At 37.3% G+C, this 13,232-nt stretch overlaps 1 protein-coding gene across 4 annotated transcripts; it reads right to left on the bottom strand.

Moving 5' to 3' along the window:
* Positions 1-331: 331 nt before the first annotated feature.
* sfxn5b (sideroflexin 5b) lies at positions 332-10,323 on the bottom strand. Of its 4 annotated transcripts, none has more exons than XM_008420559.3 (14): positions 9,998-10,322; positions 7,100-7,168; positions 6,701-6,778; positions 6,343-6,369; positions 6,195-6,249; positions 6,073-6,098; positions 5,905-5,958; positions 4,917-4,973; positions 4,767-4,832; positions 4,468-4,558; positions 4,137-4,252; positions 3,904-3,989; positions 2,554-2,671; positions 332-2,342 (listed from the first exon to the last, which is right to left on the bottom strand). In XM_008420559.3, exons 1-14 carry the CDS (start codon positions 10,073-10,075, stop codon positions 2,265-2,267), a joined length of 999 nt encoding a protein of 332 aa, XP_008418781.1. In that variant the 5' UTR covers positions 10,076-10,322; the 3' UTR covers positions 332-2,264. The 4 variants fall into 4 exon arrangements, with proteins under 4 accessions (XP_008418781.1, XP_008418783.1, XP_008418784.1 ...); XM_008420561.3 differs by having other exon boundaries at positions 10,019-10,317; XM_008420562.3 differs by lacking the exon at positions 5,905-5,958 and having other exon boundaries at positions 9,998-10,323.
* Between the last annotated feature and the right edge of the window lie 2,909 nt (positions 10,324-13,232).

Here is a 13,232-nt window from a genome sequence, read left to right as displayed (position 1 = left end):
TCTTCTTTCTTCCTTCCTTTATTTCTTTTTTTCTTATAAATCTAAACTGAAATTATAAAACTTCTATAAGCTGTCAAACATGTTATATGAGTCATTCAGATATAAAATAGCCCCTAAACTCAAAGGATATAAGAAGAATGTCTGTGTACTCCTTTGACATTCAGATACAATGAAATTATAAAGAAATTAAGAAACGGGATAACTTTAATACAATTTTTGAGTAAGTTAAACAAAAAAGTAAAACGAAAACATAAAAGCTGCTGCCCAAGAGCACACTTCTTACCAGCTGACTCACAGATATATATAATGTAAAATAATACAAACACAGATAAACATTTTTGACAAGCAAACATTTAATAGGAATGAATTTATAAACAATACATTTTATCTCATATATGTTACACATACATTTGAAATAATGTACAGAAAATAAATCTAATGTAACTGCAGTTAAAGTTGAATAACTGTCAGTAGTGTAAAAATATTAAGACAAAAACTTCATACAATGTCAGAAATTGTGAATGCTAATTCACATTACATGGGTTAAAAAAGGTGCTCTGTTAATATTTATCAGTTTATAAATCAGTAAATATCTGCAGCAGAGATTCATTAAGCCCCAGTAAACAGGGACCAATGTGACGGCTAAAACAAATCCAAACTGGTCTTGTAATTTGTGACCAGTTTAGATTTTTACAGACTGCTCCAACATATAGGTGTACAACACAAAGTCTGACACATTTAAATGGTTTTAGATAGTACCCTTCAGAAACTACTGTTTTATATCACAACTACAGCTTATGTTACAACAGAACAGCCTTGTCACTGAATAAAGGTGGTCATGGTACCATTCACCTTTATTAGCACAAATAGTTTAGATCAACAAAATATTTTATTTCAACATATCTACAATTAGTAAAGATCAATTAATTTCAAATGTGTGCTTTGGACAAACAAGCCAAACACTAAATTTGATTGTGTATGTTTGTGACAGTAAAACATTTTAAGTTAAGAATTATTTTATTATCTTTGTGTATTTTGAACTAATTAGAAATAACTGATATATTTCTGTATGGTTACAAATAACAAACTAAATTTCTTTGTACATTTTTCTCTCCCTTTCTTCCAATTGTGCCTCTAAAAAAGAAATAAGTTTTAATTTCTCTACCCTCACGCCATAGAAAAAATGACAATATATGAGGGTCAAGGGATGAAATGAAATCAGCATAAAACTGTGTTTTTGGCAACAAACCCTACATGTAGGACTAGTAAAAAAAACACTGGAGGTCAAATGTATAAATCGTGTCTACAGGTAGCAATGATGGAAGATCTACAATGCTGTGATCCTGTTTTAAATAAATACCTGTTGGACTCTACTACTGAACATGAAATGGGTCACCGATGAGGTCTTCCTGTCCTATTTGCTAAAACAAGTTGTTCAAAGTATCGACAGCAGGGAAGAAGTAGGAGGAGAAAATAAATTACTGAAAGAATGACTGTAGCAAATTAAAAGGTTTGAATATTTATTAGTGTAAGCCTATGCAGCTGCAATAAAAGAGATTCAATCTGAGGCATTTACACATTTCTACCAGGGTGACTATGAATGTGCAGGGTGCTGTCTACTAAGTGTATTTTTAGAGGAGCCTTCAGTAATATTAATGCACAGGGAAGAATCCCCACACTGTGCAGCTGCCCTCTACTCTACAAAAACTCAATAACCTCTTTCATCCTGCTGCTTCCATCCCAACTCGCAGACTTTCCTTCTGTTGCTTCACAGGCAGCTGTTTGCTGTGAAAATCCGACAGAAAAACAAACATAACACCAGCTGCCAGAGCTCAACACTTTGGGACAAAAAGATATGAAGAAACGTGAGAAGAACAGAATACATATCTGACTCAAAAACAGTCCAGGAAAGATGTGTTTAAACGATCTCATTATCAGAATTTAATGGATCACTATTTAGGTTGATTGTGCTACAGAAACTCCAGAAAACAATACTCTGTAAATATCAGAAACACACAAAAAGGGATGTTATAGTAAAAATTGAGAGTTCTTGGACAGCTGTAGTGAAGGCAACAATCTCTGGGCTGCTCAGAGGATTCACCGTGGCTCAGTGAATGCAGCATGAGAACAGGTCTAGGAATGTTGGGTAAATACAACTCTAATAATAACAATTACGTGTCAGATACCCCGAAAACCCTGCAGCAGGGTCGCAGTTACAGTCATTCAGAAAGCAGCCTCAGTTTGGAGCTCGTGTCCCATCTTCATCATAAACCTTTGTTGTAGGTCAACACTTTGCAATCCGTTGCCATGGCAATCTCCGGCTCAAGGCGAGATACCTCAATCTGCCAAAAGAAAAAAAAAAAAGACAAGAAAAAAAAATGATACTGAATTGATTAAGCTCTGGGTTTCACCTTGAAAGTCATTTTTAGAGAGCTGAGTGGAGAACAAAAGCCTGCAGGGGCCGTGGGAGCTAAGTGGAGTATGTTTAATGTGAATATCTTCCCAGCTGCTCCATGAGCCATCTGGCCTTGAGAGCAGCTGAACGCGGCGTACCTGAGACATCTGAGGGAAGAGGCTGATGGCCACGGGCAGCGAGAGGCCGAACGTAACCAGGCACACAACGCTGTGGATGGGCAGCAGAAGTCGGCGGTTTCTCTGCAGGAGTCGCAGCCTGTGTGAGTCAGGACAAGGATAAAAAGGGAACGTGAGCCTGCGGCGTGGATTGATCCAGGCTGACTACTGCAACGCCTTGAGTTATTTTGGGATCGTTTGCAGATCTGGGGGAAGCTGTTTCACACAATTAGAGGTTGGAAATTCAGAAGAATGGAGCTTAATTAACCAGATGGCACATTTCTTCTGTTATTTAAATTTTAAATAAAAATCCTAAGTTTATTTTTCCCTCCTTTTGCGTTTCTGTCTTCTTCTGTTAAATATCCCCCCCACTGTAGCAACCTCAGGACACAACATATGTTGGCTCCCATTTGGTACATGCACAATTATGTGGACTAGATTCAAACCTTCTGATAAGTGTCTAACAAAGAATGATATTTATAACATAACATAAATATATGAGTAAAATTATAACAATTCACAGAGTTTTTAAATGGTGTTAAACTAAAACTGATGGATGTTTTTCATCCATCAGTTTCAGCGGCTCTAAAAAGTGTAGCTGCAGACCCTGTTAAAATGTCAGGTGTGATGTGAAAAGTCAGACAATAATAAATTATTACAAATATCAAAGGCCAAATATCCAAATCATTGAGGACATTCTTGCCTGGAGTCATCTTCAGATGTCACCCCACAGTTTTTCTTTCAAATTTAGCACCAGACTTTAGTCAGGCTATTTCAAAACTGATTATCTTCTCCTGAAGTCATTTTTTCTGTTGGCTTTCATGTATTCAGTGACTCAATTATTAAAATCTAATGAATAAAAATAGAGCAATAAAATATTCAATACAAGGAAAGTCTTGCATTAATTTTAAATGAACATGAAATAAACATAAATCATCCTATATATGGGATATTTAAAAAGTGAACCTTTGATGCAGGTGTTTTTTTTCTGTTCTTAACTTTCAAATGGATGGACAGTGAGTTACTTTTTTTTCTTCTTAAAGCAGCATCTGCTACAGGTTTATACAGCGCCCTCCACATTTATCGGCAAAAGGAGTAAAAATGTGAACAGCGGCTTTGAAGTAAATTTAAAAAAGTATTTTTCTTGAAAACCTCCCAGCAAAAGCTGTTGGCATGTAAATAGATTAAAGTGGTCGTTATAGAGACTTGATGTGCAAATATTATCCTCCTTGACAAGAATACAACATATTAGTTGTTTTATTTGATTTCTCAAAAGCAATGATTGTTTAGGGGTTTTTTAATCATTTTTCACCTGTGTGTTTCTGCACAAACCTTTCGAGGTAGGACATGATGATGGGCGGCAGAACGAAGATTGGCATAGGAAGGACCACACGTGTGAAGGCGGTCTCCATTATTGCCTGGGAATAAACACCAAAGATCATGGACAGGTGATTAAATCTGATGCTGAGAGAGTCGAGCGAAGCAGGAAATGAGAAGTCACCAGTTAGCCACCATGATATTAAACATTAAATTCACAGTCAAACAACATAAAAAAAGAAGCTTACATGTCGAGCAGCGATTTTGGAGGATCCCACCACGCTGCCGTTGTTGTCCAGAACGTCGATACCTTCAGACAGCTCGTTGTGTCTCATCAGGGCTACGTTACAGATGTTTGCACTTGCTAAAAAGGAACAAAGGAGGCATTATAAAACACCAACAAGAATACAAGAAACTTTTGCTAAAAAAAAAACTGTGGGATTTTAAACTAGGTACACTATGACCGTCATAGTAATTTGGATAATACAGAGAATGTATCTTCTATGAGTTTGCAGCTCTAACCGGCAGAGGGGGCACATAATAAAAGTCTCATTATGAAGGAGGGTCTTGAAAACCCACCTACAGCTGGGAATGGGACAAATCTCTGGATGATCATTCTGGTGCCAGGGTTCAGCTTGTTGGCCTTCTGAATCAGCACATTCAGTCCCACCTTTAAAGAAAAAAATCCAAATTAGAAAAAAGTAAAAAACTGCAACTGATGCAGCTGTATTAAACTAAATCTTGTGGGGGGTTTCAGCATGCTGGATCCAATTCATTTTAACTTAAAAACTGCAATTAGTAATATACCTAGATTTCTAAGAATTACACAATATTACAAGTAATGACATCAACTTCGGTGAAGAAGAAAGCTAAATTACTGCAATAGAGACAGCACTGGTCACAGCTCCGACATAGCCTTCAAGAAACTTAGATGTAGGAGTGGGCTGCAGACAAAACAAAAGAAAGCTATCAGTTTTTATTTATTCAATTTCAAGAAAAAAAAAACAGGAATCTGAAGTTGTTTTTACCTTTGTGGCATTCCGGTTGGCATAGTTCACGCAGGCATTGTGACTCTGGTTCAACCACTGAAAGAAAACACAAAATACAAAACACAAACGATCCATAATCTATGAGGAAGGAGCGAGAAAAGACTTAACCCATTCATCGTGGCAAAACTGACCAGATGATCAAAATGGATAATAGATGCTGTGATATGTTGGTGCTAAAAAGTATGGCTTTTCTGCCTTCAAGTATTTCCTATAAATATGCATAAATATGATGCAACCGATGAAATATTGTGACTCAGATTTTAACAAGCTGATTATATAAATCTATATATAAAACGAGGATTGCAATGTCTTATCTTGTGATACTTGCCTTGAGCAGATGACTTCTGTTTGAATTTAAAAGTTACAAATTTAACTGTTTTAACAGTGACGCTGTCACCATGTTTTATTTTAAACATGTTACCTGAAGACAAATTGAATCAAATTGTATTTTTGTTATAATTGGAGTTTATTTCACCGTACAGATCCTTGCAAAGGTAATTCTACTTTTTGAACTTTCTATCTCTTCCCTGTTGCATCTCTTCACACAAACTTTATTGTATTCTACTGAGATTTTATATGATGACCAGAAAAAAAAAATATTCATGGTTTTAACTCTTTTACAAATAAAAATCTGAAAACATCATATTACGTTCAGCCCTCTTTCATTAATGTTTTGTAAAAACACATTAGATGCAGTTACAGCTGCAATTAAATAAATGTCTCTACCACCTATGGAGATCTGGAAACTAAAACTTTTGTTTATTCCAATCTCAGTTTCGATAGAGATGTTCACTGTTAGTTTTCCGACTCAAAGATTTGAATGCAGGACAAGAAGTTCGGTTTTGATCAGGACACCTTCTCTCACCACCTCTCCAAAATGTGAAAAATCATATTTATACACAAATATAAGTGACTGTAAAGGTTTTGGATACTTTGAAGCACCACAGTGGTTGGTTATCTCCAGTACCTGCCAGATAATGGTAGACATCACAGTCTGATTTGGGAGGAGAAGGCCAATGACCTAAATGAAACCAGGAAATAAGAGCTTATTTTTGAACAAAATAAGTCCCGTTTCATTTTTTTTGTCCCCAAACACGTTTACATTCAAAATGCATGGGTTGTATGTTTGACTTACAATTGGTGTTCCGAATGGCACATAACCTGCATAGTGGAAACATGGTTTTCAGCATAAAAGCAATGGGAAAAAATGATTCGGTTTGAGAAAATCTGGACAAAGATCTTCATCAGAGGACATACCTGACATTCGAAATGGCATGAAGATCTTCTCTCCTGTGTCAGGGTGAATGATGGCCTGTGACACAAAGCATGAGAGCTTCCTCATGCTGCCACCAGCTCAGGGATGAATGGATGAAAGTGGGGTTAAGATGAAGAAGCATAGTCTTACCTGTTTAATCTTCTGGGCTTCCCACAACTACACAGCAAAACCAGAATGTCATTAAAGGAGGAATGTCATCTTTGTCTTCCATTTTCACATTTTGCACCATAAGTTGCATCATATCTTATGATGCAGTCAACTATATAAATTAATTATTCAAGAAGATGCTTTAAAAAAACTCTCAGTCTTCCAAAGACAAATGCGCCTCATTTTTAGTTTTGAAATAAAGGAACCAGTGCGTTTCCTTTAATTCATCAGCTTTGAATCTTTCAGAAAAGGAAAATGATTCATTGCATTACTTATATTGTTCCAAGCCTTCTGAACATATTTTGAAACACGGTTTGCATCAACTGTGGCAAACGCTCACCTGATCTGCAGACACTCCAGGAGGAAGTGTGTCGTGTTTGTAGTCATCAAGGAGTTTGATGCATTCTTTTAGCTTTTTCTGAAATAAATAAAATAAGTCATAAACACACAAACCTGTTTCTTGATTAGGTACACTGGTATAATTGTCAGCATGAATAGTGAATCAACCTACATCCCCATTATTTTTGCATGAGAATGGGGACGCAAAAATACCTTTATGTGCCATTATTCAATTATGAAAAGAGAGCCCAAATGTTTAATGTTACTGGAGACCAAATCTGTCATTTTATTCAGATATCAGATTGTTTCAATAAAAGAGAATAACATAGAACTCTGCATGCAAAAGATATGCCAAACATATAAATAGTTGCAAAACAAGCACTTTAACAGGAAGCTTTACCTCCGAGACAAACAGGGTGCTGGGATCAATGATGTCAACAAAGTGTCTCAGACGTCCAAGGAATGAGCTCTGAGAAAAATAGGTCAATTTTAGTCTCTTTTAAAAGAAAACATGAATGAATGTCTTAAGGAGATTTTATGTTTGGAAATATCTGTCTAAGCTAAAAGTCTAAACAATGACACAAATGTTAAATTATTGCACAGCTTTTTGTGCAAATGTTTCTGCAATGTCCATCATACATCATACGGTTGTGAGACTAAAGTTATTTCGATGAAAAGCTCAACGCCCAAGCAATTTAATTAAAATCACCATGCGAAATATCTGGAAGATTAACAATATTTTCGAAACACTTCAAAAACATTCTGTGATGGAGAACTGAAGACACTATTGTCTCAAAACACCCCCATCCAAGTAAACTCATAACAGTATAAAGTGTCTGTTGTTGACAATTATTGCACTAAGGATTAAGTAAAAACAACTCCCCATTATTCAATAACAAAACGTACATTTAATAAATCTGAAAGCTGGGCTGTCTTGTTAAAATCACATCGTGTTCTTCATAGAAATGATATACACACACTTCATAAATTAGATACTCTCGGTGGCTAAATACTGAAACTCATCCTAATAATTAATAATATTTTTCTTTTTTTTTGGAAAGCAGGAACAAAATATAACAGCACACTTCAGTGGAAGACTCTAAACTGCTGTGGTCAAGCATTCTGTTTTTCTCCGTCTGCGTCAGCATGCCAATTGCTGAGTTTGTGTGCCAGCTCTTTGAAAAGACCCACTAACAGTTGGTGCCAAACGCCTCTTTGGCAGCCTCAGTGGACAAAAACAAGGCAACAAGATTCAGTCAGATTCCCTCTGAGATATTTATTAGTTATGAAGAGCAGAAAACACAGCGGAAACAGAGTGTCTTTTTATAACTAACTCCTTAGCAGCATATCCTAATTGAAATGACTGGAACATTACTTCAGTCTTCACTATAGACCATCACTCCCCTGCTCTGGGTTTTCTATCACTGCCTTTCTGTCACTGCACATCTCCTGTTCTGACAGGCCATATGTGCTGCAGTGCTGTTTTGTAAGAGAGGTGGAGAGAGCGCGGAGCCATGTGAGGAGCCGGCTTTAATTATGCATGAGCTTCAGCTCCCATGAGAGAACACAACTAGGCTAGCAAAGATGGAATCCGGCTCGAAGCGCAGACCAAAAAAAAAAAAAAAAAACAAGCAGGATTTACGCTGATTCAAGAGCTGGCCTGATTTCCTGCGCTTTGATGCGAGACCCAAGAAGTGTTACAGCAACTTTATCAAGGTGTTATAAACTGAAGGTGGATGATTTAAGCGGTTTGGTCTTGATGTTCTTCAACCGGTTTTGAACAAAGAAATGCACACAGGAGCAGGAAGAAGCACAAAAGCAGTGAACCGTGAAAGAAATAACATTATTGTGATCCATAGATAAATTTATGATCAATGAACTAAGTGTAGACAAGTGAATAGAGACCAGCTCTTATAAATATGATCTAAACATCCAGAATAAAACAGGATAATTAGTGAATCATTTTTACTATTTGTGATAAACTTTTAGCTTGATTTTGACTTCAACGGATTGTGTGTGAAACCAGAGAGCTTCTAGAGCTATTTTGTGTTACTTTATGTTTATTTTATGTTGTGTGTTAATTTTTGTATCCCATTACAGCAATTAGTGATCAGTTTGCAACTCATTCAAAATAAAACTTCAGTGTTTTGGGCTAGATTATTTGATCAAAATGTTGCAGAAATATGAAACTAAAATCAGCTGACGCAATAAATAAATTAAGCACAAATATGTCTCTGCATTTATGTCATCTTTTATAAGAGTAGCATTGAGTGTAAAACTCTGGCAATCGCGGCGTAAAAGCATGGGACCTTAAATCTAATACACAACCAAATGCTGCATCTACACAAGCCTTAGCAATTGTGGCATGGTAAGAATTTATATATGGATATCAATATTACTGATATACAATTGCAAATTGATATGTTGTTCAGTTCCAAAAAATAGAAAAAAGAACTGATCTCAAGAATGAGCCAAGAGGAATGCCTCTTTAATATCTCCACCTGTAAAGGTGTGAGCCTGTAGCTATGAAGCAAACAATGTTTTCCCATTAATCAATTGTGGCCACTGAGTTTTGCTCAATTAAGCCTTAAATAAGTACAATTGTAAATGCTACTTTAAACCATCACGTAAGATCTTTACCAAAATGGCATTGCATAAGCTTTGTGGATAAACATGCAAGTTATATAATGCAAACATAGCCTTAGATATCCATTTACTCCATTTTGCATTATGCATTCCCATGTGTTAAATGATTTGCTTAAAGTTGCTGTTTTACGAATTGCTCTGACGCCAAGGTTAATAAGCAACGTAAGTTGGCGTTAAGGTCGCATTATTAGTGATGACCAACATAAAATCATTTCATAACCGTAAATTATCACGAAGCTTCAGGTCAGCGGGTGCATGTAGATGACTTTCGGTTTACACAGAAACTTAAGTTTGAACTGGTCTGGACTCATTTTGAAAATCTTGCAGGAGTGAGGAGAGAAAGTCACCAATTTGTGCGTTTTCAAATGAAACACAAGCACACCCTCTGCATTGTGACGCCTCGTAGAATAAGCCAAATAGCGCAATAATTCCCCTTTAATACAACAAACTCCTAACTAACCTGATCGCATTCAGAAGTTTTAGAGTTTCTGCATGAATACAATCACCGATGCACGTCGGCGGCACAACTTTTCATCGCTTCATCTAAAGCGAAGCGATGAGGGCGGAGGAACAGGATGTTTTTTTTCTCTCTCTCTCTCTCTCTCATCCGAAAGCCTTAAAACAACAAAATGTCAAGAAACTGGGTAGTTACCAGAGGACACGGAGCTCCTACCTGATCGTAGCGGGGTCTCCCGAGCTGGAAAGCGGGACACGCTGCAGATTCCGCCATGACACCAAACTCTTTTTATTTATTCACGAACTGAATCATTAGAAGGGATTTTCACAGTCAGTGTGTGTGTGTGAGCAACTCGGGCGAAGCGATGCGCCCCTACGCCAGCCGGGAGTTGTAGTTTTTTTCCTTTGCCTTAACACTGGCAAAGTTGATGCGCATGACTACACATCCCAAATAATCGATAAGCTGAAAGTCATTGCATAACTGTTCGGATTGATCTTGGGAGAGATAACGACTGACGCGCCCATATAGGTGTCAGGTTGGTCCTATGATTACTGTGTGAGGAGGCGTGGTCTCACGGAGAAGCGATCATTAGGCCTGGACTCCGTTCAGTGACATGGAGTCACCACGATTTTCATTTCCATTCGGTTTAATGTCAGCCCAATCGCAGAGTTGATTGACTATTCATACTAAATTATGTTGGAGTGATACAAAATATAATACCACTTGAATGGTGTCATGTTACAAAATCCAACCTAATTGTAGTAGTGAAATGGGAGGGGGGGGGGGGACGAAACATGACTTTAAAGGTTTAATACAAATAAAATCTGAAAAGTGTGTTTTGACTTTGTGTCTGATTTCCTTTTGTTTTACGTCCCTAAATAAGATGCAGTGCAACCAATGAGTCAACTAATTGTTTTGTTAAAATCTTTGACATTTGTTGGAGCTAATTAGTGAAAAACGTTATGTTAAAATAGTGTCATAAACTCAAATCATCTAATAGAGCACTGTTCTAACCAGCATCCAACAAAACAGAGTGTGTATGGCCCAAATGCAAACCCACACATACACCAATATCCTCTTAAAGATTCCAGGAGCAACTTCTGAGATTTATACTGATCAGTTAAACTTTTACATTAAGTTTAATGCAAAGATCAATGTAAAACTTGCATTAAAAAGTTTTGCATTAAGACAGAATTGCCTGTGTAGACTATTCTGTCTGTGTAGAATAGTCTACACCAGTGGTCCCCAAACTTTTTCCTGTGAGGGCCACATAGCTTTTCCCTTCTCTGGTGGGGGGCCGGAGTCAGTTTGCAACAGAAAAAGTGTGACACGTTTATCACCTGCGCTGGCGGAAATTGTTGGCGGGAGGAAGGTGGGGGGGTGCGCGCGCGTTACTCGATTGACTTTTACCCAAAAAGCACAAGGGCAAAAACCGTTAGTGAAACGGTCACTGGGGCTGACTAGTATATATACCATTGAGGGAAAGTAACTTAAATAACTTTAACATATGAATTCCTCATATGTCAACATACAGGCTCGTTTTGAAGTATAAGCTGCTACTTACAGGCAGTGCTTCGAAGAATTCGACCTGGACATGCGGCGTTCATAACAAACACGTGTGTTCATCTGCTCTACCGCTAGCAAACAACTATACTGATTAAATAACATAAAAGTCAAGCAGTTCCCTAAAAGTCCAACAGATGGCAGCAATGCACCATGCAAAACAAAACACTCACAGTATACAGGACACACTTCCTGCTAAAGAGCCCCCTGGTGGTTAAACCGAAAAATACAATATATGAAAAAAAAAATGCTCTGAATGCTCTCTGGTATTGTTCAGGGGGCCGGACCAAATGTGGAGGCGGCCCGCGGGCCGTAGCTTGGGGACCACTGGTCTACACAGACAAAGGATGACTCCAGATTTGAGTCAGTTGGACTGGAAACACAACATCACTATCTTAAAAAATCTGTACAATTGTAGTATAAATAAGACTAATTACAGATATGTAGTATCTTCAAAATCGTTATCAAATGGAAATTTGAACAATGGGAATTTCAGTGTCTCAAATCTCACATCAAAGAAGTCATGACCTTCTGTTGACCCAATGTAGAGCATGAGCACATGTGTAAGTATGATGCCATTTAAATTAAACAAAATCCACATGGCCAACACTGGCATCTACATGATACTTTTATGACAATCACATAAAGCAATTATTTAATTCTTTCTATGCTTTTTCAGAACCATGCAATTCATTGGAGCTACATTTCTAAGCCTGTGCAGGTCTTCTGTCAGATTATGTAACCTGTGTTGGACGTGCTGTACGGGATCTCTGCAGTCCAAGTTATTTTTCAATCAATTACATAATCAGGTTGCAAAACAGAGGTGCTGATCGAGCAGGTTCTTGATTAAAATAGTCAGGGGCGCCCCCTCGTGGACAAAATTGACCACGTCTGCTGCAAAGTAGTCCCAGTCAAACAGTGTGGTCTCTGCACCAGCTTTGATGTCATTTTACTGCTCATTTTTTGATAACCGATTAAAAAACACAGTACCCATGTGGGATCATCATACTCTTTTGCATTTGAATTAAAAGGTAATTTTCTCCAGTGTACGTAGACTCATATATAAATACATTTAGATTTATTTAAACATCCCATTAGCTACACACTGTCCATATCAGAAAGGTTCTGGCAATATATCTAATCACATTTTATCAGTGACGGCAAAGCTCAGTAAAATTGGTTTGGCCCCTGACATAGAGACTTATTTTAGTCATAGTTCATACAGTAGTAAGATTAAGGTCAGTAATTTTGGGAAGACCTTGAATAAAAACGTTAAAAATGTTGTTTGGCATCATTTAGAACAAACAACTGCAACCGTCTGCCCCAAAATGTTGATTCGATGAAAGGAAATCAGTTGTAATTTTCAGAAGCAACCTTGGAATAAACAAGTCTCAAACTGGAAGATGCTGGAAAAAAGATACTGTCCACAAGTTGTGCATCAAGTTGCCTGAGGGAGGGCTTAACAAGAAAGAAAGAAGCCAACACTTTCTAGCATGACAAAAAATGTTAGCTGGATGCACTGACAAGCCAATGGTGTCTGAAGAGAGGTTTTATAGTCTATATTGCTCGACTATAAGAAGCAAGTTTGGTTTAGAGGAGTACATTTGTTATCAAACTCAAGCATGTCTTTTTCTTTATTTCAAGCTTGTTGTAAATTTGTTAAGTTTAAATGTTAGATTCATGCCAAGAAACCAAACAATGTAAGTAAAGAATATACAGTAAGAGGTACACCATTTGTTAATTCCCAAAGATGTGGTAGCTCTGCCGCCTGTAGAAAGACAGAAGAGGTAGGTGGTAACCTAACTCTTGCTTCAAATATTGCTGCTATGTGTTGAATAAGCATCATTAAAAAATGCATCATTAAAAA

This window comes from Poecilia reticulata, chromosome 10 (assembly GCF_904066995.2).
Source record: "Poecilia reticulata chromosome 10, P_reticulata-male-v2, whole genome shotgun sequence".
In the NCBI taxonomy this organism is placed as follows: domain Eukaryota; kingdom Metazoa; phylum Chordata; class Actinopteri; order Cyprinodontiformes; family Poeciliidae; genus Poecilia; species Poecilia reticulata.
The sequence above is the reverse complement of the archived record's forward strand: the minus strand, read 5'-3'. Positions and strand labels throughout refer to the sequence as shown.